This window comes from Triturus cristatus, chromosome 1_2, assembly GCF_964204655.1.
Source record: "Triturus cristatus chromosome 1_2, aTriCri1.1, whole genome shotgun sequence".
In the NCBI taxonomy this organism is placed as follows: Eukaryota; Metazoa; Chordata; class Amphibia; order Caudata; family Salamandridae; genus Triturus; species Triturus cristatus.
Genome location: NC_140580.1, coordinates 939,522,488 through 939,545,934, shown reverse-complemented (window position 1 = coordinate 939,545,934; position 23,447 = coordinate 939,522,488). Strand labels below are relative to the sequence as shown.

The following is a 23,447-nucleotide window of genomic DNA, read 5'->3' as shown; positions in this document are numbered from 1 at the left end:
TGCTGCATAAATACTTTACACATTCCCTCTAAGTGAAGCTTCTGTGCCAAGTTGCCACAGGGTTAAGCACAGGTTAAAATAGGTGACTTTGTGGGTCATCCTGACCAGCATTCTGGTTGTTGTTTGTTTAGGGCTGCCACCCCTCTCAACCAATAACCCAATTTCTTACAAGGGTGTTCTTCATTTAGTATGGATCTGAGTAAGAGATCACAGTCATCAAAATAAGGAAGTTAACCGGTTGTACGCTGTACTCCTCGAAGTGAATTTATGGCTGAAATGAACGTTAAAAATAACAGAATAAATTATATGTTTTTTTTAGTTGATCCTGAGAGAACATATCGGCAATCACCCCTAAAGGATCAAGCCTAGGTAATGCAGGTTCAATTTCAGGAACAAAGCATGTATCTACTTATTAACCTTTCATTGACTTCTATTTACCCCCAGTACAGCACATTTGCTCTCCTGCTGTGTCTGCGGAATTTAAAACGCCTGCTGCTAAATTTAGTGCCTTTTAAATGGATTTTCTTTTCCTTTTCTGCTTGCTATGTGGAACCCACAGTGTAGTTTTGTAATTCAATTCCAATACAATCTGCAAACTCCATTAGCCAAAGAAAAGGGGGCTGGACTGATACAGAAAGGCTAGTCTAGAGAGGGGCACTCGAGCTATTCCATTCACGGTCAGCTATGTGTGATCTGGGCAGGTTATCCGGTGCTGCACCTGGCCAGGTATTTATGCAGTACTGGGAGTAGCAATCCTGCTCTGCTCATAGGTGATGTTTGCAGTACGCTGCACCAATCTGGTCTCATTAATATTTGTCTGGTGGCATTTGCATCTGCACCTCCATGTGAGGTTTGCCACATCAATGTCGAGGTTTCAATATCGAATTACAAAAATACTGTGATCCGAATGTAGGTGTACTTTACTGAGCTCCATATCTATGAACCATAACAATACATATATTTATCAAGCTATGTAGATGTAGAGTAAAGAATGGTAAATCTATATCTGTTCATAGAAACCTTCAAATTATTTTGGTGGTCACTATTTTCATCACCACATTTTTGTAGCGTTGTGCTCAATATTCTGACATACAGCCATGACATGAACAGGAATGATAGCAGCAATGCGGATATGCAAGGTACATCAAATGCCCGTCCCTCGCAGTGGACCGGCATTGCATCCCCTATCGCCCAAATGGCAGGGATCATCTTGGCAAACTAAGTGGTATATGGCAAAAGGACATTGTGAAGCACGCCTAGTTAAACGTACTGACAGTCATCAAGTTTTTAGAAAATTGATAAAAACATGTCTTTTTGAGGTCACCCACTCTTAGTGGAGTAATCTCTTTCTATGGACCAGCGCCAAGACGCCTCGGCATTTGTTCGCGCTTTACAAGTGACTATCCTATCCTATCCTATCCTAGTGTAGTCAGTTGCCTGTCACACCCTTGAATATGTCTGCCACAAACAGACTACACGGTGTAAATAGTTACTGACTGTCACCTGTAACTGATAACCTTTGAAGGATGGTGAATGAAGTTGCAAAGCACTGATACATTTCCAAACAAGTCACACAGAGCACAGGAGAATGCCCCAACTGCGCTTTTCTTTGAGGCGAACTAGGACTAGTAATGAATTCATTTGTGAGTTGCAATGTAATTTTGCACGTTAAGATTCGGAGCTGCATGTTCAAAGTCTACTGTTTCTTTGTGCAGTGCAGGCTTGCTTATGGAAAGTCCTAAGTAGAACTGTTTGCAGAACATTGATCTATTGTAAAGATTTCAGACCTGATTCACAAACTTCACTTTGTAGTACATAAATGAGTAGGACATTAGTAGTACTTACTACAAAATACATTCAGAAACATACAGGTGGAAATATCCACCACCACCTCTCCTATATTTTCTATGGAGAGATCCTCACACCTGCAAAGCTTGCTACTTAGTAGCTGTTAGAAATGGGATTTCTGGTTGGCTAGGGCTTGCTCCAAAGCCAGGCAGAAACCACCATTCCAGTCAGGTCAAGGGAGTTACACGCCGAAGATAACCCCTGCTCACCCCCTTGGTAGCTTGGCACAAGCAGTCAGGCTTCTCCCAGAGTCAATGTGTAAAGCGTTTGCGCAACACACTCACACAGCAGCAACACACTAGGCACACTACAAAAGAAACTCCACACAAGGTTATATAAAAAAATAGCCTTTGTATTATCATAAACACATTCGATCATAACCACACAATGTACACTGTGCCTACCGGCACTCGGCAATATTCACAAGGGATTATATACAGGACCAGGCCAATTGGGCCATGGTCAGAACCATCAAAATGCAGGTAGTAAATATAAAGCACAACCAGTAACTACTAGTACCATAATGACCTAAGCATTATCACATTATTTATTTATTTATTTATTTATGGTTTTATAAAGCGCGTAGTCACCCAGTGGGTATCCCAGCGCTGAACCTTTTTTTACTCGCAAAGGGGATTTGGTCACTTAGAAGTGACGGCTTAGGGGAAGAGTAGGGTTTTGAGGGATTTTCTGAACCGAAGGAGGTTGGGTTCCGCTCTGAGGCTCAGAGGGAGTGCATTCCATTTATTTCCTGTATTGACCGAGAAGCGGCGGCCACCTATGCGGGCCTTTTTCACCTTGGGAATCGTAATGAGGTTTCCGTGCTCCGAGCGGAGCGCTCTGGTGGGTCTATAGGGGGTGATCCAGTTGTTGAGTATGGGAGGGCCGGTGTTGTGTAATACCTTGTGGGCGAGACAAAGGGCCTTGAAAGTGACCCTTTCCCTGATAGCGTTAGACACCATCCTAAAATATCATAGCATGACATTAGGCATAAACACATTAGGCCCAAACCTCATTAGCATAAACACATTACGCATTAGGCTTCACCAGCATAAACACATTATGCCATAACCTCATAAGCATAAATACATTACGCAATAGGGATCACCTTGAAGCAATAACAGTAGGCATAAATCGCATCATGCAGTAGACATCAGTTTAGGGCGTTGTGCCCTATCACCATCATAAAGCTGAACCCAGGCCAACTGGTCTTTCACTGGGCTCAAAGGTGCCCTCTGTCCAGGAAGTCAGGGCTCTACGCTGCCACTGCAGCAACAGCACTGTGCATCATGCACTGGGGCAGGGAGGGCGCGACTCACCCCTTTCTTCTTATTAAAAACAAAATGCCCCGAGGGAAGAATGTGCCCTGAGAGCCCCCTTTCGCAATGGGGCCCTTCCAGTGCCACCCTTGGCACCACAATGCGGCACGTTATCAGCACTGGCACAAAGGAGCATGTTGGAGCCTACCTCTGGGGCTCTGGCACACACAATCAGCCCCACGGTGCAGCTGCCACGGCGGCAGTGCAGATGACGGCGGCGCGTACATACGGGGCTGGGGGTATGGCTCGTACATACGGGGCTGGGGGTACGGCGCATACATATGGGGCTGGGGGTACGGCGCATACGTACGGGGCTGGGGGTACGGCACGTACATACGGGGCTGGGGTGGGGATACGGCGCGTACATACGGGGGGTGGGGGGTACGCTCCATACATATGCAATGTTGGGGTACGCACCGTACATGATGACACGTACGATGTGGGTGATGGCGTGTATGTCGCGTAGCTGGCCCCCTTTTCCTCGTGCATCGCGCTGTACTTAGCATTTCCGGCACTTTTTGGCTCCCATGAAAATATAGCCGTGCAGAGTGCTGTGGGTACGAATCGTACTTGCTGGTCCAAAAAACATGCGGACGTCGCGTACGCGCTGTCCAGGATCGGAATTGTATGTATTTTTTAGCCGTACGGTGTTTTTTACGATTCGTACGGAAATGGTATTTCTGTACGAATCGTAATTCCCGGGTACGAGTCGTACGGAGAAAACGCTCCGTACGACCATTTGTACCCGGGTTTTACAGGATCAGAATCGGCACCAAAGTGTAAGAGTAAATTTTCACACATAGATTTACTCATGTGTAAGTTTACCTTTGTGAATAGCCCCTTATATTGTATTTTAAATGAGCTGTTAAAGTGTGTCGATATACTTTTTCTCTCTGGTGCACCCCACAACTTAAAAAAGAATGCTTGATGCTCCCCAGCCACCTCTAGAGGCACCACAAGCATGAAAATATGGTATTTCAAAATTCCCTAGGCATTATGGGATGCTCCTTCCAGGGAGCAGTGAATAATAAATGAGCTGCTCCTGCAGATTATTTATAATTCATTTAATTTTTCTTAAATGTATTTAGGGCGTGTTGGTATCCACCCAGGACACCCAAATATATTTTATTTAGTAGGGGTCGCGGGGAAGCACCAGTCCACTGTGTCAGAACTCATCATGAGTGCCAGAAGGAGATAGTAATTCTTTAAAAAATATATAGATTTGGGTGGGGCACACAGCCTACCTCCCAGAGCCTTTAGGGCCCTGGGGACCCCATTCCCTGTAGTCATCTTATTTGCAGCACTCTGCGAGTCTCTATGGCCCCAGGGACCCTATTCCCATGGTTGTGTTTTTTTTTAAGCAGAGGGGCACGCAGTCCTCTTCCCCAAGGCTTTACAGGATAAGGGACTCGCATCGCCTGGGGCTGCATTCTTATTTTGTGAGGGGGCACACTGCCTTCTAGTACTCTAGCGCCCCTGGGGACCCCACCTGCAGAAGCTTAATGCCGGTGGCCCAGCACCCACCCAGGGCACACACAGCATACACTGTTAGGGGCCACAAGATGAGGCCCATGGCCCCTGCAGTCCTGCTGGCTCCTTGCATGCACTTATCTGAGGTGCAATGAGAGCCAGCATTGCTCCTGCCTGGTAGGAGCAACTCTTTTTGCTTACTACCGCCGGACGGGTGCAATATGAGTTTTCCTACCCACAAGAGAGCTGGCAGGGAAACACATATCGTTCCCACCCAGCTGGAGGTTTTTTTAAAGCTCCCACCGGGTTTGCAACAGGCAAGATTCCCTCCCACACATGTTTGCCCTCAACCAGAGGGAGCAATTTTAAAGCTCCTGTTGGGTGGGATTAGACAGTTTTTCCTGCACCCGCTCCTGTGGGCAGGAAAACTAATGTATATCGGTGGTAGGCTTCCTGGGACACTGTCATTGAACCAGGGTCCCCGCAGTCTTCACAGGCTCTGGGAAAGGGGTCCTGTGCCCCCTCCCTTTTCAATTATTTTTCTGATCCTTGGGGATGTAGTCTCTAGGACTGAAAACAGCGCACGGAGGGGGTCGCATGTACCCCTCCCCCTTTATTTAAATATTGTTCTAATGTGATGGGGTTCTCAAGGCCTTAACAGACTCTTGGTTGGGGAGTATAGCCCCTCCTCCTTCTAATTATGTTGACCTGGGGTTGGGGTCCCCGGGGCCTCCCAGGATCTCGGGGAGGGGGCCACATACACCCCTACCCTAAATTTTCAATTCTGATGCCCCCAGTCCCTGGCCTACCCTGGCTTTGGGGTTAATTTTTTTTAATTCTGCTGCAGAAATTCGTGCCTCCCCCCGCACCCCACACCCCCAAGCAGGCCTAGGAGACAGAGTATTCTTACCATGTCCCCTTATATATTTTTTCTAGAACTATGGGCTGAGTCCCGGGTCCTAAGATGGCTGCCACTACATCCGTGTTGGCAAATTGTAGCCTTAATTGCTCAAAAACTACTAAACAAATCTGTACCAAATTATGAAAAGCACATTTTCTGGATCAAAATCTAGCTATCTGCCAAATTTGGTGAAATTTCATTTAGCAGTTTTTGAGGTATCGCTGTTCAATTTTCCTATGAAAAATGAATAGGGAAAATGCATTTGGAAGCCACCCTTTTTGTCGACCCCAGGTTGACAGATCACCCAAAATCTTTCCAGGAAGGCGCTGAGGTGAATGAAAATTGTTTTGGAAAATTTTGTGAAGATTCATCAAACGGTCCTAAAGTTGTAAGAAAAACAAAAATGCTTTTCCTATGGAAACATAATCACATGATGGATAGATTTTTATATAAATATATAGAATAAATATAGACAGATACATCGCGACATATACATGCATCTGTGTCCATATATACATACTCAGTACAATGCCATCCATGTACAAAATAGAGACATATATACCTACATATATGTACCCACACATATGTATATCAATTAGGATTTCTCTATACATACACAAATATATATATATGTGCCGGTATAAATACACATGCATTATTAGGTTGACAGCAGAAGTTTTTTTAAGAATGTATTCTTCTGTTGTCTTGTTCATATTTGTATTGTTCGTTGTTGTGTTGTGAGTATTGTATTCATCTAGGGAAGTCCAGCTCTTGACTAATCTTCTGAGGCTGAGATGGTTCTCAGTGAATCTTATTTTTGGGAGTAAGAAATTACATAGTTAAGCTGCTTTCTCAGCGAAGTTGTTCCATCCATGTTTTTTTTTCTAATTTGTAATTTGGAGTTGGGGTGCCCATGTAGAGCATAGGTTTTTTGTTGGATGAATTTTACGAGTTTTTTTCCTGATGACAAGTGGTCAGTTGCCATGCATTGCCTTGTGGGTGACACAAAGCAGCTTGAAGGAGGATCTTCTTGCAACTAGTAACCAGTGGAGGGGTTTTGCAGCCTGGGGAATATGGGCTGGTGGCTTTACATGTATTGGTAGTCTGGCAGCAGAATTCTGAATTTGCTTTTATCATCTCATAGCTGATGAGGTGAGCCATGAAATGAATCATTAGCATTATCTATTGTTGATAAGACAAAAGATATTGGGCCATATGTATCAAGCCTTGTTCCCGTTTGCAAACGGACAGATTCTCAGAATCTGTCCGTTTCCGAATGGGAAAAAGCCTTTTGAGATGTATCATCCCAAAAGGCCAGCGCAAAATAGAGAATCGCAAAATTGGCAATTCTCTATTTTGCGAATGCAATTAAGGAATGGCAAATTGCGATTCCTTAAATGCAATTCTGGAAGCACCAGAAATTTGCTATTTGGCCTTAAGGATTTGTAAATTAACACCAAATTCAAGTTGGTGGTAATTTGCGATTTTCTTTAAAAAAACACATTTTTGATTTTTTTTAAATGCCATAAGTCGCACATATATGCCCTTAGGGCATGTATGTGCGCAAAATGTGCACACATGCATATTTCAGGGGTGCAACAGGGTGTCCTTTTGGCACCCTTGCAACCTTGAAATTGCATTCTCAATATACGATTCTCTAATTGGTAATAGCAAATTGAGAATGTCTTCCCATTCATTCCTGTGAGCCTCCTAGCCCATAGGAATGAATGGGAAGGTATTCGTTATTTGCGAATCTCAATTTGCGATTCACAAATAAGGAATATGTAGGATTCACAAAACTTTTAACAAATCCTACATACATTGCATTTTGCGATTCTCTAATTACGATTCGCTAAAAATCGCAATTTGAGAATTGCAAAACTCTTTTTTGATACATATGGCCCATTGTCTCTTGGACCTTCTTGGAGAATCCTGGGTGAGGGAAAATCTGTTGCAGCGTTTTCATGGTAAGAAAGCTTGAGCTGGATATTTTATCCATTTAGGCATTTATGGACAGATTGGAGTTCATGGTAACTCCGAGGTTTCTTACCTCCTTGGATAATATTGGTGGTGGTGCTAGATCATCATGCCAGGTGAAGAGAGGGTAATACATTTTCCTGTTGCTATTAGTGAATATTACAGTGTTTTCGGCATTCAATTTGAAGTGGCTCCATGTCATTCCCTGGTGAATGGCCCAGAGGCAACTGAAGTTTTTGCAGTTTTCCATGTACTATGCTTAGTTGTAGCAGGTGAGCTCAAAAACATTGCCAGTTCTGGTAATGATTCTGGCCAACTGTGTTTTTAAGGTCGTCCCAGATGGAGATTAGGGCCTCATTCTGAGTGGAATCCTGTTTGGAAGTCTGAAAGTAGGGTATTTTCTTTAATAAGTTGTGACATCTGAGTGAAGGCTGATCTTTCTGTAAGTTTGCTTAGGAATGGTTCATTTGCTATTGGTCTATAATTGTCGGTCCTTGTGTTCAAGGTTTCTGTTCTTTAATAATGGGGGTACGTATGCCTTTTTCAAGCCTTCAGGAAATTCTGGAAAAATTCCTATTGTGTAGTAAATTTCTGATCAGTGTTCTGACTGTAAAGGCCACTCAGGTTGTCAGCAGAACGATTAGGATCAGAGGGGCATCTTGCTGGTCTGCTGGCTCGGACAAGATCCAGAACATCAGTCGATGAAAATTCTTTGAAGGAGTGCAGACGATGTGTTGAACTTCCACTACAGAGGTTTGTTTGAAAGGGGGTATTGCTGCAGTTTTTGTGTGTCAACTATAAATGCAACATGTCTGCTTTGATTGTGTAATGAGTTGACAGTTTGTGACAACATGTTTTTTGAAAAGGTTTTCACAAATTGTGAAAATATGTGACTATTTTATGAAATTCTTTATTGAGACCTTTAGCATGCTGGATTCTGCATGAGTAGTATGCTTTTTTAGCTTTTTTGATTGTTGACTGGTACAATATGTTTTATCTGTGTGGGTGTATTTAGTTTTGAGTGCTGTTAGTTTCGAGCCATGTGCATTGAAGCTTAGTGATTTGTGTTTTTTATATTTTTTAAATCTGCATTCAATCAAGGGGCCTGTGTTCCTTTGTTATGGTTATTTTTTGTGTGGGATTAAAATATCAAAAGCTGGTGCACTAGGGGGGTACCAATGGTACCCCCCCTCCATTGCTATGCACAAGGTGGCAGGCACCGCGCGGTGCCTGCCACATTGTGCATGGAGATAAAAAACATGCCTCTTTGGCATTGCGGCCGGTGCTGCCTACAGCAGTGCCCGCCGCAATGTAAAAGTTGCGGAATCAGTGGTGCGAGACCGCCCGCCATCCTAATGGGGCCCTTAATTGGGATTACACTTCCTCCACATTCAGCTTGTTCCAAGATTGATATGTAGGTGCATGTAAAGTGAGTAGGCTGGGGTGAGTTGGGATGTCTTATGCTGGAAGACAACCAGGTGGTGCTATGACCACATGACCGGAGTAATCCTTTGGAACGTGGCCAGGTCTGGGTTGTCAAAAAATTATATCTAAGGTGTGTCATGCATTGTGCATGAGTTAGGGAATTACCGTTTGTAGGCTGAGTCTCTAGGGGCCATTGAGGATTGTTCTGAAATAGGGCATATTAGGGTTGTAAAACCATAGGTTCCGTTCTACAGTGATGCATAGGTTTGAGTATTTTGTAAGTCAGTTGTAAAACATTTATTAAAATTGAGCCTAATGTTTTAGTGGAAACTAATAAAATGCAATATTAAGATGTCAACAGTTGTTACCAGATTCCAGGATTGCAAATTACAATACTGTGTAGGGTTACACATTTCGGTTATATAGTATTCAAAATTACCCATTGTTACTAATAAGCTATGTGACAAAATGAAAAGACAAACCATGCCAGCATTTATTTTTCTAGAGTGAGTCCTATAGACAAAGGCATTTTTAGAGTGTGTCACATAGAATTGCTGTAGTACTCTTTTACATGCTCTTACTTGCTTTTGTGCTTGGTGAATTGGTTCCAAAACATCTAAAATGAGAATAAAATTTGAATGCCCATGGAATATTTATATACAATTACTACAAATAGAAATGGTGTTGCCCTTTTGCATATTTACTAAATGAGAGTTGGACTTTTAGGGGCTGATTACCAAGGTATGGAATCATTTTTGTACGAGACCTCCAGTAGTCAGATGCGGCCGCCACAAATGACGGGTGTTGGGGCGGGTGGAGGGAGTGCAGGAGGGGGAGCCCAAGGGGGTGTGCGTGGGGGGGGGTGCTAGAATATAAAAATATATATATACATTTTTAAAAACGTACCTGAAGCTGGTGACTGCCTGCCGCGTAGCACTTCCTCTTCCCTACCTGTTCGGGGCAGCCTCTGGGACAGACTCTCATCCAATCCAATCCCCGTGCTGCCTTACTAGGAGAGTAGCACAGGGATTGGTCTCAGCGGGCTGAAAAGACACTCCGCTGTGGGGGTTTCTCCAGCCTGATTGTTCAATGTAGCAGGGTTGGAGAAACCTTAGTGGGCATGTGTGTTTTGATTGGACTGAGACGGCCGGTTAAACACATGCACACTTAGGGAGTGCACATAGCACTCCTCCTGCTGTGCCCGCCCGCCCGCCCCGCCCCGCCTTCCACAAGCTGGCTCAGAGCCGGCAAATGAAAAATAAAACAATGCTAGAGTATCGTTTTAATTTTCATTTGTTGGCTCTGAGCCAGTTAGTGGGGCGACGCTCCTCCGCCATTGTGGAGGAGCCGCTGCTGCCAGTAGTACTACTTCCCGTACTCATAAATACCTTTGTGACTCAGTCTAATAGTGTTTAGTGATGCTTAAATACCTACGTACCCATGACCCAGCGCTACAAAAAACAAGGAAAATAAACACACTTAGAGCATCACAAGTATCTGCAAACATTTTGTACTAAGGTGATGCTTTTAACCCCACCACTGAAAGGAAATTTCCAAAAACATGTTTCAAAACATTATCTTGATTTCACATCAGAGCTCAATTCATCCCAAATAGGGATTGCACCCAGACCTGCCATCTACATATTGTTTCAAAAGCAAAAACACTTCGGTATTTTGACTTTAATTAGCCTCATTTCTGCTGCTCAGAAATGAAAGAAATTTCTAATTAACCTTAGCAATCCTGTGTTGTTGCTATTTCAGCACACAAAGTATCTTTTCATTCATGTCTGTCACAACAAAGAACACACAGTGACAACCTGAAAGCAATAAAGGTAACCCAGTTTCAGAAAAAACAGGTGTCCACAATAGTTCTCAAAACCACTTCTGTTGTAAGCAACAGTTTATACATCTGCTAGTGTGAACCCACCTCTGTCTGGAAAGCCTTTCTTTTGATTTTCTTAGCTCGTATTTCTACTTGAATAACTGCCATGCACATTGCATTGTTGTATCCTTATCCTCTGTGTAGCATTATTGTCTTTACTCCATTATCTCCCTTGATTTTTGCACTTTTATGGACTAGCTTTTGATATAATGTGGCTTGAAGTGCTGTTACAATGGCATTTGGCATTGCAGAGCATTGTCTGTGTTGCACTAAGGAAAAATTGGTTACATCTAATTGGCTTATTAAACTTTTCAGTAAAGCCAATGTAAGTTGGTGCAGGAAATAAAAAAAGTCCCCTGCAATTTAAATGTGGGCTGTAGTGTGCATTTAAACCACCCACATGTATGAAAATGCAAGACTCCTTGATCACCACTGTGGCATGGTCGGCTGCAGTTTAAAACCCTGCCAGGGAAAAGTGCCCTGCCATGTGGAAAAAACGAATGTTTAAAATTAGCTATGACACTGCTAAGAGTGCCATGAACGCACATAGGGCTGTGCCTAATGTTTAAAAAGTTGAACATGGTAAATAATAAATAAAAGTATGTTCCTGCAGCAAACAGCTCCCAAATGATGTTCGTCACTGTATTGATGAAGTGAATCTAAGGCCTGTTTGTTAATAATAGTCATTTTTTCCAATTTCTTTTCCATTTCAAGACAATGTGAGAAACCTGCTTAAATTACTACTTCAGTGTGAAGAAAGTAGATTATTGGATATATGTAGCAGAAAGGTAACATGAAAAAATCGTAGTCTCCCTCCAGTGGCATTATTTTGTATCCCAGTTAGGTTTGAAGAAGTGCACTACCAAGAAATAATACACCAAACTCTAAAAGAGGAAAGATTGTCGTGGGTCAATCACTGACCACTCAGCTGGGTTGGAGTATTGAAGATGCAACAGAAACACATATCGAAACAAAGAACAAGAGAGACAGCCTGCATTTTGATATTGAGATGTCAAAGGTCATCGTGACAGATGTGTCTCAAACATGTGTCTCTGTACACAGAAGCGGGGCAAGCAGCTTAAACCTGTCATGCACTTCTCTGAAAAAATCTTCATTTGATTGTGCCTTAGTATCCATGGTTGAGAAGAGTTTCTCAGGGAACTGTGTTGTAACCTCTCAAGATTTTTTTAATTGGTAGAGTCACCCCTCATCAATTAATTAACACACTTTCTGACACTCTGTTTGATGTTTCTTTCTCCAGGATATCAAGTTACCCATCTGAGAAACAAGTTGCTCATCCATCCTCTGTTGCACTATGCATGCTGGGATTTGTAGTTTTGCTAAAACCAAACCAGACCTTCAATGTTGTAAGTAGCTATCAATAGTGCAGTGGCACTGAGGCACATATGTTCATGGGCCCAATTTGCCACCCGGTAACACTGCATTGCAGAATTAAAGTGAAATATCAATATAGCATAAATAGCTAAGAACTATCCCACAGAAAGAGAATCGCTGCATTAAGTGTGAACATAATATTAATTGGGGAGGTAGCAGTGTGGCCAATGCCTAAAAACCTTGGTGTCTGCTTTAGAGCTCGGCTGACCACTTACTCCCAGATATCCCGTCCGCCCAATTAAAAGTACATAATATCCTATGGCACTTGTAATAAGGCAGATGGGATAGCCGTCCCTTTTGTGATCGAGTACCCATCCGCAAAACTCTAAATCAGGAACGTCTCACCTACAAATCATTGATTTCAGGTGTACTAGTCTAATTAGTTCAATGGAACAAAATTTCAACAGCCGGAATGCACCAGGCTGTCACCGACAAGCCTAGTACTAGATACAATGTCCACTGTATTTATTTATTTAAGAGTTTTATATAGCGATGGCCAGACCCGAAGGTATCGGAGCGCTTTACAACATTCATAGTGAATAAATCAAACACATACTATGGCAGTCGTACACACAGTTAAAAATTAGTAAACAATGAGACGCGACGAGTCCAGTTAACCATTCGGGAGAGTACGGTTGAGGAAGAGGTCTTTGTGCTGACTTTTGAATTTTATGAAGGAGGGCATGGTCCTGATATGGACTGGAATGGAGTTCCAGATTTTGGGAGTGTTTCCAGAGAAGGAGCGTGATAGTGTTTTATGCTTGCGAATTTTCAGGGGGATGAGAAGTAGAATGTTAGTACTCCTGAGGGTTCTTGTCTGGTCGGCCTTAATGAGTTTGGCGGCCGGGTAGGCAGGTTTCCCAGTGTGCAGAGCTTTGTGTGTGAGACAGGCAGTTCTGAAATTGTCACACATTTCGATTGGGAGCCATTTTAGGTCTCTGAGAGCAGGAGAGATGTGATCATATTTCTTTACTCCGGTGACCATCCTGGTTGCTGCATTAAGAGTTGATCTGAGGGGAGCAAGGTGGGCTTTTGCTATACCTATGAGGGCCGCGTTCCCGTAGTCCAACCTGGAGAACACCAGGGATTGAGTTGCCTGTTTTAGGTCGTTGGGAGGGATGAAGGGTTTTATTTGGTAGAGAAGTGTTAAGTTGAGGAAGGCATTCTTTGCAGTGTTCTCGATATGTTTGATCATGTCTAAGTTTGGGTCCAGAGTGATTCCCAGTGATTTAACTGAGTCGGCCGGGGTGAGCTGGTAGTTGAGAGTGTCAATAGATTTAAGCCATTCTGTGATTTGGGTAGTCTGCTCTTTATTTGATATGAGAAGGATCTCCGTCTTATCTTGGTTGAGTTTCAGGTGGTTGAGGGATAGCCAGTGTTGAACTTCTTTTAGGATGTTGTTTAGTCTCTGAATGTCATCGATGGAGGAAGTTTCTAGATAGATCTGGGTATCATCCGCATAGAGGTGGAAGGGAATATTGGCTTTTTTGAGTATGTTGGTGAGAGGCTCCATGTGGATGTTGAATAGTTGTGGGGAGAGGACAGATCCTGAGGGACGCCCCTGTTAGGGGGGCAGTAGGCCAGACATGGAGTTTTAGATTTTTATTCGTTGAGTGCGGTTTTGCAGGAAGGAGGTGAACCATTGCAAGACCACCCCTTCAGCTCCCACTCTTTCTTGAAGTACCTTGATGAGTAGTTTGTGGTCAACCGAGTCGAAGGCTGCCGATAGATCTAGGAGTATGTGTATACTGCATAGGTCTGTGTCTATAGATTTGTAGACATCATCAATGACAGTCAGGATCGCTGTCTCTGTACTGCAACCTTTTCTGAAGCCTGATTGATGAGGGTCTAGCAGGTTGTTGCTGTCTAAGTGTTGGGTGAGTTGAAGGAAAACACATCTTTCCAGTATTTTCGCTAGGAAAGTGAGATTGGAGACAGGTCTGAAGTTATTGAGATCGTTTGGGTCAGAGCCCGTTTTTTTTAGTAGTGGTGTGACTTGGCCGATTTTGAGGCAGTCTGGCATGACTCCGGTTCTCAGGAAGCTGTTTATAATCCTGGGGCAAGGGTGAGTTTGAGCTTTTTAGCCAGTTGGGCCAGTATAGGGTCAGCAATGTGTGACGAGGGTTTGGAACTGGTAATCATTTCGAGGATCGTTGCTTCAGAGATGGGGTTGAAAGATTTCCAGTTGTTGGGGGAAAGGCTGGGTGGGGTGTTCTTTTCTTCTCCGGGGAGCGGGCTATCGATGGAAGGTCTGTGGTAGTCGTCCATTGAGAGCTCAATCTTGGTGATTTTCTCATTGAAGAAGTTGGCAAAGTTATCACATATCTCTTTGGACGCCTGCATTGTGGATGAAGGGGGCTTGGATGTTTGTTGTCTAATGATATTGAAGAGTTCTTTGGGCCGGTTTTTGGCATTGTCTAGTGCATCACAGAAGAAGGAAGTTTTTTCATTCTTGATGTGTTTTTTGTACTTCCTGCATTCAGACTTGAGTTGATTGAGGTGGATTGTGGACGGGTTGTTCTGCCAGATTCTTTCAGCAGCTCTTAGTTTTCTTCTTTTGGAGTTCAGGTTTGTGTTGAACCAAGATCTAGATGGAATGTTTCTGACTCTTTTTTGTTTCAAGGGAGCTATTTGGTCTAGTATGGAAGTCATTGCGATGTTGTAATGCACGGTGAACTCTGTTGCCGAAAGGTCATATAGGATGGTGGGAAGGATTGAGCTTACCCTTTCTTTCAGGTCGGCCAGGGGAATCTGTCTGAGATTTCTCGTCCAATGGGTGGAAACCTGTGTACGAGGAAGGTATTGGATCGTTTGGTTGATGTGGAATAGAATGATGTGGTGGTCTGACCAGTCAACAAGAAGGATGTGGTCAATAGTGACTGAGTCTTCATGAGCTATGATTGCATCCAGGATAGAGCCTCTGTTGTGGGTATGTTCTGTGCAGTGTTGGGTAAGGTTGTTGTTGCATAGAAGATTTTCAGAGATTGGATCAGAGAGTTGTTTTCCTCATTCCAATACAGGTTGAGGTCACCTAGAATTATATTGTTCGAAAGTGAGCAGTGGGGAACTGTAGATGATCAATCTTGATAGCTCCATGCAGGAAGGCACCTACTGCAGAGATCCGTGCAGAGAGGATGTAATCTGGTCCAATTCTGGTAAGAGGGCTACCACTACAACAGTGGGTTTTTTGGGGCTCTGTCCCCACACTTTGTGCTCCGATATATGTGATGTGGTAAATTATTAAAGCCTACTCCGGACCAGGGCGAAGTTGACAAAATACGGGATGAAGTTGACCAAACAGACACCCCGACCGCAGTTAGCACTATTTCTCCGTTGTTGCTGGATAGGCAAGTATGCAGGCACAGTTTAAACTGCATTTACTGCAGTCCACTGACTATAACCCACAATGTGAAACATGCGCACTATGCCCTATGCTTTGAATCATACTGCCATGCCCGTAGCAGCTGTGCCAGTATGTGCAGAGGCCGTCTTTGGAATTCTGGCAAGTGCTTACCCAGACTTCTTGTTGGTGGCTTTGAGCTGTGTTCCCTGCCTCCCGGGTCCAAAGGGCCAGCACTGGGGAGTGGCTGCGTTGCTCCCACGAATCCTCAGTGGCACTGCCGCCACAAGTCAGATGAGAAGCAGCGCCGTGAAGGCCAAGCGCTGGCGCCAGCTGGGAGATCCTTTTTGCTGCTCTGTTAAGAGGTCTTGTTGTCGCTCTATCTGCAGACACTGCTGCAGAGACATAGGCAGAGCATCCTAGCAGGTGGGGGAAACATGAGCAGACAAGAAGCACTGAGTTACTGCACGTGTTAGCAACCCGTGAGTTACTGATACTGTGATCAGGACTGCCTCATTCCCAAGGTACGAGCCTATTAAATAACCATTGTACAAGCATCACCATATAAGGTCCTTGAACCCTGTAATGAGTATACTTTGGGTGTGCTACCATTTTAGCTGTAATGCATTGGCCATTTCTTTATTTTTTGCTTTCATTCTTGGCTGGTACCCTAAAGGTGGACAAACTGAACAGGGATTGCAGAGCTAAGGGTCTAGTTTGGCCCTAAGGGCCAGAGCTTGGCCCTAAGAGCCAGAGCATGAGGCGAGCCATCCAAATATACAGCATAGTCATTTTGCAACAAGTGTTGTTTAACAATATGACAAAGATTCTGCCAAATCCCCAAAATGTACATGTTTCTCCTACATCTGGAATCATTTCACTTTAGTACAGGTTATATCAGTGAGAGAGTGGCATTTATTATTTGTGATAGTTTCTAAACATGAACGTGAAACAGTCATGAACCACCCACTGGGTTCTGCCTTGATGATTTTGCCATTAGTGACCCAAAGGCAAGTCAATTGTCACGTGCCCAGTAACGAGGGCTATGCTGTTATGAAGAATGGAGAAACATTATAGTCTATTAAAATATGTACAAGAAAGATATTTCTAAAGCTACCTCCTGAACTGAACTGGTGCTTTCAAATGTAGTGATCAGAACAAAAAATGAGGCTCACATAGTTTGGTCAAGACTGGAAATTGGAATTCATCCACAGGCTGGGTGTCTTCTTCTCTTGTATCACACAAAAAGAGAGAGAAAGGGGACTGGTGGGCTGAAGCTTGCCCATCCTCGCAGAATCACAACTTCAAGAGATGGTGTGACACCCGGGTTTTGCTCCAAACCTATTTGGTCACGAACAGAAAAAATCCCCAATGTCTTTTTTGCTACCTACTAAATGCTAAATCCCAGAGCTGGGGCAATCCCACAATTCCAAGAATTGGAGGAGATAGGCTCACTGATGTAATGTGACATGCTTCATTGTTTGCCAACTTGTGCCACGCTGGAAAGGTGGTACTACCACGGAGGACTCAACCTGGGGGGAGGGGGGGTGCTAGCCTGAGGGAGTTATTAGAAATTATTTATTTGTTCTGGATAAAATACTTGGATACCGTTTTTTGGTTAAAAAAGCCTTAGGATAAACAACAAAAGTATTGTTCAGGTGGTGTCCTATACTTGTTTAAAAGCACCAATAGGTATTATCAGGAGGCATATATATATATATATATATATACTTATATCAGTGGTATAACAAAACTTGATATGCTGAAGGGGCCCCTGACACCAGTAGGGGATGAGGGGGCCCCCTCCAGTATGGGTAAGCCTGGGGGGTCCCCCCGCACCATGGGGGCTGTGAGGCCTTTGTTACGGCCTGACATATATATATATATATTTTGGAGAATAGCCAAATAGTAATATTATTGTTTAAACTGTTTCTGTTTTTCAAACATTATAGAAGAGTTTGAGTTCTGGAACATAGAGGATGAAGGAGGAGATTGCTGGAAAATTGAGACCCTCCCAGGAGACAACGGGGTTGAATTTCCAAGTGATGGAGTCCAGAAATACTTTGCCACATCCTACGAGTAAGACTTCATTCATGTGTCTGTAGCAAGGAGTACTCTCCCCATTCCCCTAGACAAAGAAGTTATTTTTACCCATGCTTGAAGTGAACACATGCACTCCCTTCCCTGAATTTAAGATTTTTCCTACGGTTACACGTCATGAAACAAGGATTTCTACGTATTTACATCTGAAAAGTATGGTTAGTGTCTGGAGTACCCCCTGCACACTGCTGTCTACAAAACATTGATATGTAGGTAACTCTTGAGTATATCAGAACTCAGGCTTTGCAACTGGTGTTTTATGTGCAACATTGACTCTGGATCAATTGTATATAATCATGTAGTTGTAATTATGTAATTATGTAATTGCACTTTGAAAATGTGAATTATTTCTGTAATATGTGTAGAGCACAGTCGAAGCACAATACATTAATTCCTGAATTAGCAAGATTCACCCATGCTTGCACTTTGAGAATAACCTCTTGTCTCCATCCTCTGAGAACAAATCCCATGCCCCACTCTCATGAGTAAGGATTCACCAACCGTAACCCGATGCCTGCACTCTTTGAGAATAAGGTTATATCCTACATTCAGTGTAAGATTGGCATGCCGGCGCCTGCTGGAGGTAATGCCCATGTAAACTTCTCCCCACATGGAATTAAGTTTTCTCACAGCTGCACTCACTTAGAAGAAAACTATGCTTTCAGTCTCGAAGATTAAGTTTACACTCTACTCACAAGAATACCCATATCTGCTGACTGTGAGCGTACCCCCAAGCCTGCACATTCTGAGTAATGCCTCCATACCCAGAGTAAGGATCCCCCGTCCCTCTACGCCTAGAGAGGAGGTTTAACCACATGCTAGCACACCTTTATTGCACCTTCTGCGAGGTAGGTCTCTCCTTCACCTTGTGAATTGTTATAAAGTCTGCTTTCTTTTCTCCACTCTTAAGCCTTCTGCTAGTTCTGGAGGTTATAAGCAGCTTCTTCTTGTATTTCAGAAATTGCAGCAAGTCGCAGACCATAGACCTCCTGGCTGAGGGTTTCTGGGAAGAACTGATGGACAACACTCAGCCTAAAATTGTGGTAGAGGATTGGTGAGTACAGCCCAGGTTATTGTGCTTGGAAAAGAGGATTTGGGGGGCAGGTGTGCAGGTGTGTGTGTGTGTGTGTGTGTGTGTGTTACCAGTCTGGCTTAAGCATTAGGTGAGGTATCTACCTGGCACCTTGTGAAACTTCCTGGCGCACTGGAATTCCATCCAATGCTTTCAGTGATCCCAGGTTTGTGGCACCATTGGTGCAATTCTCACAATCATTGAATGTTGAGTACTCACAAAACATTGACTGATGCAGCTCTCCTTGATGTCGAGACACCATATGAAGTGAAGATCTCTTTCAGTATCAAGATAGTCACCGTTGATGCCAGCTATGTAATTAAAGCCCTTGAACTCAAAGTACAGTACTCCTTCAGAGTCCAGCCTTGCAGGAGCCTCAGCACGTAGAGCGCCAGCGTTTGACATCTGTGCTCCATGGAATAAAAGAAGACACCTGTCTGTCCCTGACTTCATTGGTTGTGAGTCCTCCTTGGGACCATTACAGAGAGGCCATGACTATCAAGTTGCAAAACATCAATCAGAAGCAGTGCAAATTTTGGCATCAAAGGTTCCTGGAAGTCTAATTCCTGTTCACGTGTCTGTAGGAGATGTTCAACCGTCAAGGCCAGGTGACAGGTTGAGATAGAGATATCATGTTACCTAGTTTTCCTTTTCTGCACAAAAATAGGTTACATAGTTACTGTGACAGGTTGAGCTAGAGATATGATGTTACCCAGTTTTCCATTTCTGCACAGGAATAGGTTACATAGTTGCCATCTTACACTGGACCATCCCCATCATTGTGGTTCACATATACCACCTGCAGAACACCAGCCAGAGGAGCTTGACAAGGTTTCTGTAAGAAGAAGATAAACAGTTTATTCTTGATAATGTGCTTTTGGGCACCTTTACCATGTTTGGAGAAACAGAAACAATAGTACCAGAGGTGAAAATACAAAGTTTCCTCTCCAGATGCCACGTATTCCCAAGATCATCTTGAATCTGAAAAAGCAGAAAGCAAGAGTAATCAAGTTTGCTTTGGACTGGCGGCTGTCATCCGGTCTCAGAATTCAGCTTGCTCACATATGTTATGTCCTGAAGATGATCTCGAGTCACTGAGATCGAAACGCCGTCGACCCCCTACAACAAGAACTCCTTGCATTTTGTAAAATGTGTTCATGAGGAGTTCTCTCGGTTGTTGTCAATGCAATGTATATATTTTAAAGTCGCCCTCACTTATCACATCACACTTGTTGTCACTTTTCTAATGTGAGCACCAGAACTATATTGTTTGCATATTGATGAAAACAAATAACTGTCATTTTGATTGGAACATCTCCCTGGCTACACATGTCTTTGCTCCTACTGGCACTAGTTGCCTATCCTTAACTCAGACCTAGTGTTCTCAATTCTGATGCAACCCGTGCGTCTATGCTTGGACCATTTTGGCCACATAGCAACCATTGTCTTCCAAAACATCAATTCAACACAGGTTCCAATATTCGGGTACCCTTGTTTATCTTACTACGTTCTCAGGAGCAATGCACATATTCTGGAGAGTTGTAAATCAGCAACCAGTGTATATTCTGTCTTTTGTACTCCATTGCCTCTCTGCAGCAGATGCAGTGATGAGCACATCCTTGTGGCATATCATATTAGCTTAAATCTCTATTTTCTACAATACTGAAAATGGAGACTTTGAAAAAGAAATAAGTTAACTTTCCTTCCTTGCAAAGCAATCCTCTGCCCTGTAGGAACCTCGTGGCAATTTTCTTTTATTGAGTCAGTCGACGGCATATATCTTGAAGTTTTAATTTTCTTTGGAAGCCTGAACTGTCAGCAACTACTGTAACAGGTTGACAAGCATCAGGATGGTTCGCCTGCAGCCAGCCCATGTAGATCTCAGTAGCCTGGAGGCATTCAAAACGTTTGAAGCACGACCAGCTAATGTCGAGTTTGAAGTTTATCCTGAGGCCCATCCCTTAACGTGAGCTAGGTGAGACTCTGGGCATTGGCTGACATTTGCAAAACCTTGATTTTATTAGCCTAGCTAAAGTCGGTGGTCCTCACAAACCTTTCTATTTCCAGTTGGTGGATTCATTGGGACATTTTGGCCTGTACTCTGCAACAGTACCCAAACCTGCCGAGTTACCTTGCAATAAAACTAAACTCTTGTACTAGACTTGGCTGAAACCTAGCTGGATTTTCTATTCATTTATTGACTGCTGGTTTTGTAATAAACAATGAAATGACTTGTTGACCTGAGCTCCTTACAACGACCAGGAAGTTGATCCTACAGCATTCCACTGGTGTGTTGTGTCCTCTGAGATTAACTTTGGGATAACCTTGGATTTGACCTACTTGCATTTTCTTGAGGGTCTACTTTCTGTTATGTTATACCTTAATCTAAACCCCTTACTAACTCATAGAGTAAGGCTTGACTGCTCGGCCACACTACAGCTGGACAGTCAAGGAACTTTAGGGAGCCTTTATAAACTTTTGCAAGCAACAACAACCAGTGACTTGGCACAATAAAGATAATGTCAGTGCCAGTACCAATTACTGTCACTGCCCATAACACATGAAAGGGCTCCAGTAATTGTATTCCTGTTCCTATATTTATTTTTCACTGTGTTCCTCAGTATTTTCAAATAATGCGACAAGTCACTCACAAACATCTGTTTTCAGTTGAATCTAAAATGAAAACCTGAAAAAGATTATAAAGGCCACTGTAACCCTTCAATTTAAGATTTTTGTTTCTAAATGTATTTTAAATACATGTCACATATTAAATTCAGATTTTCACATACAAGTTGTGAATTTAAAAGGCTCGACCAATTCTAGAAAACCAAACGGAATGGTCAATTTCAAAACATTTTGGCACACATATACATAATATGAAACAGTTTAATTTGAACATTTCACAGTTTTTTTTTTTTTAAAGTTTAGAAAGCTTTATTAAATATCATAATCCAAGTAAAACATCAGTACAAAAAACAAAGACCAAGGCAATGTAATAGAACAATAGAAAAAAACCAAATCATACAATCTGAAAAAAGTGCCATAAAAAGGTAGAGAATATACATATGTAAAAAGCATTTTAAGGTTTTGAGTAATGGGTAGGGAGGATAGAAAAGAGAGGAGGAGAAAAGGAGGGGGGGGAAATGCAACCATTATACAGAATAAACATCATATAAGTACAGTAAGCTAATAAATGAGTAAACATATTATGAGAAGCTGTATCAATAACATGGAACAAATGATAAAAAAAAAGAAATAAAAACAGCTATTTAAGGAACAGTTTGGGAGAGAAAATTGGTTAATGGCAACCATAACAAATCCTTTTTGATCAGAAGAGGTACAGTGGTGGCAAAAGCACGATCCAATCGGTGATGATGACATAATAGATTCCACCATGCATTATATGAGATCTTGGAGGCGTCTTTCCAATTGGTCGTAATTATCTGTAGAGTAATGGCTATATATAGGTCTATAAATTTACGAACATTAACAGAAACATTCCATATAGGAGCCATACCACCTAGAAAAATATGAACAATCTCAAAAGTGTGGTCGGTAGCTAAGATATCGTTCAGTTTAGACCAAACACGAGACCAGAGGGATTTAACCAACGGGCAGTGAAAAAACATATGCAAAAAGTCACTGTTCTCAGAGGGGCAGGACCAACATTTTTTAGAGTCAATCAATTTAAAGCTATATAAATCAGAAGGAGTAAAAAAAAGTTTATTATAAAAAAAATACAGAGTCTGTGTGGTGCTAGCCGAACGTGAAGCAGTGTGCAACTTTGACCATAAAGAGTTCCAGACTTGAAGCGGAAACTCTTGGGCTAGATCCAATTCCCAGGAGAGTTCAAGTTTGGACTTGGTTCTTGCTACAGGAGAACAGGAAAGTAACTTGTAAATAGCAGCAGCTTTTAGGGGAATAGAGAAGTCCGGGAGGGGGAAAATGGTTGAGTCAGCAGTAGAAAGTGAAGCGCCCTGAGAAATAAAGAGATCTAAAGAGTTCTTGAGCAAGGGATACTGGGAGGAGTGAACATTAGAGAGGTGAAAAGAGTCGCGAATATCGGAGAAGTCAAGCAGGGAATTATTACTAAGTAAGGAATCGAAAGTAATGATGCCTTTATCTATCCATTCTTTCCAAAAAAGTGCTCTGTGATTAATCTTAATGGATTTATTGTACCAAATTGGGATTGAGGAATGAAATTCCAACTGCGAAAGGGAAGAACGAAAGACAGAGAGGGCGAGTGCCTTAGAGTGTCTAAAAATAGGAGTAAGAAAACGTTGCGGAGGATGAGATAACCGGGCAGCCGTAACGAATGAAAAAGGCGAGAGCTGCGCAAGTTCTATAGCACTCCAGGCTGTTAGAGGGGGGTCAGACAAGTCAGATAAAAAAGGCCAAATCTGTTTTAGAGTAAAGGCTGAGTGAAATCGAACAATGTTGGGGAAGTTAACTCCACCCAGATCTTTAGGTTGCTGAAGACGAGAGAGAGAAATCCTTGCCTTCCGTTTGTTCCATAAAAAGGAGGTAAAAATACGGTTTATAGTTTTAAAAAAGTAAAGCGGAAGGGAGATTGGAAGCATTGAAAGGTAAAAATTGACTATAGGGAGAAGCATCATTTTAATAGTGGCGAGCCTCCCCCACCAGGATAAAAAAAGGGGGGACCAACGTTCTATCAGGGAAGAGAGTTTTTTAACAATATCCTTCTGGTTAAGCTTAAT

At 42.8% G+C, this 23,447-nt stretch overlaps 1 protein-coding gene across 2 annotated transcripts in view; it reads left to right on the top strand.

The window, feature by feature from the left end:
• FBXO2 (F-box protein 2) overlaps positions 1–23,447 on the top strand; it is a 111,777-nt gene that overhangs the window by 68,686 nt on the left and 19,644 nt on the right. For both annotated transcript variants that reach the window (XM_085615385.1, XM_085615389.1), the window contains exons 3-4: positions 17,510–17,636; positions 18,616–18,711. In XM_085615385.1, coding sequence (XP_085471511.1) covers positions 17,510–17,636; positions 18,616–18,711 — 223 coding nt within the window. The remainder of the gene's footprint in view (positions 1–17,509; positions 17,637–18,615; positions 18,712–23,447) is intronic.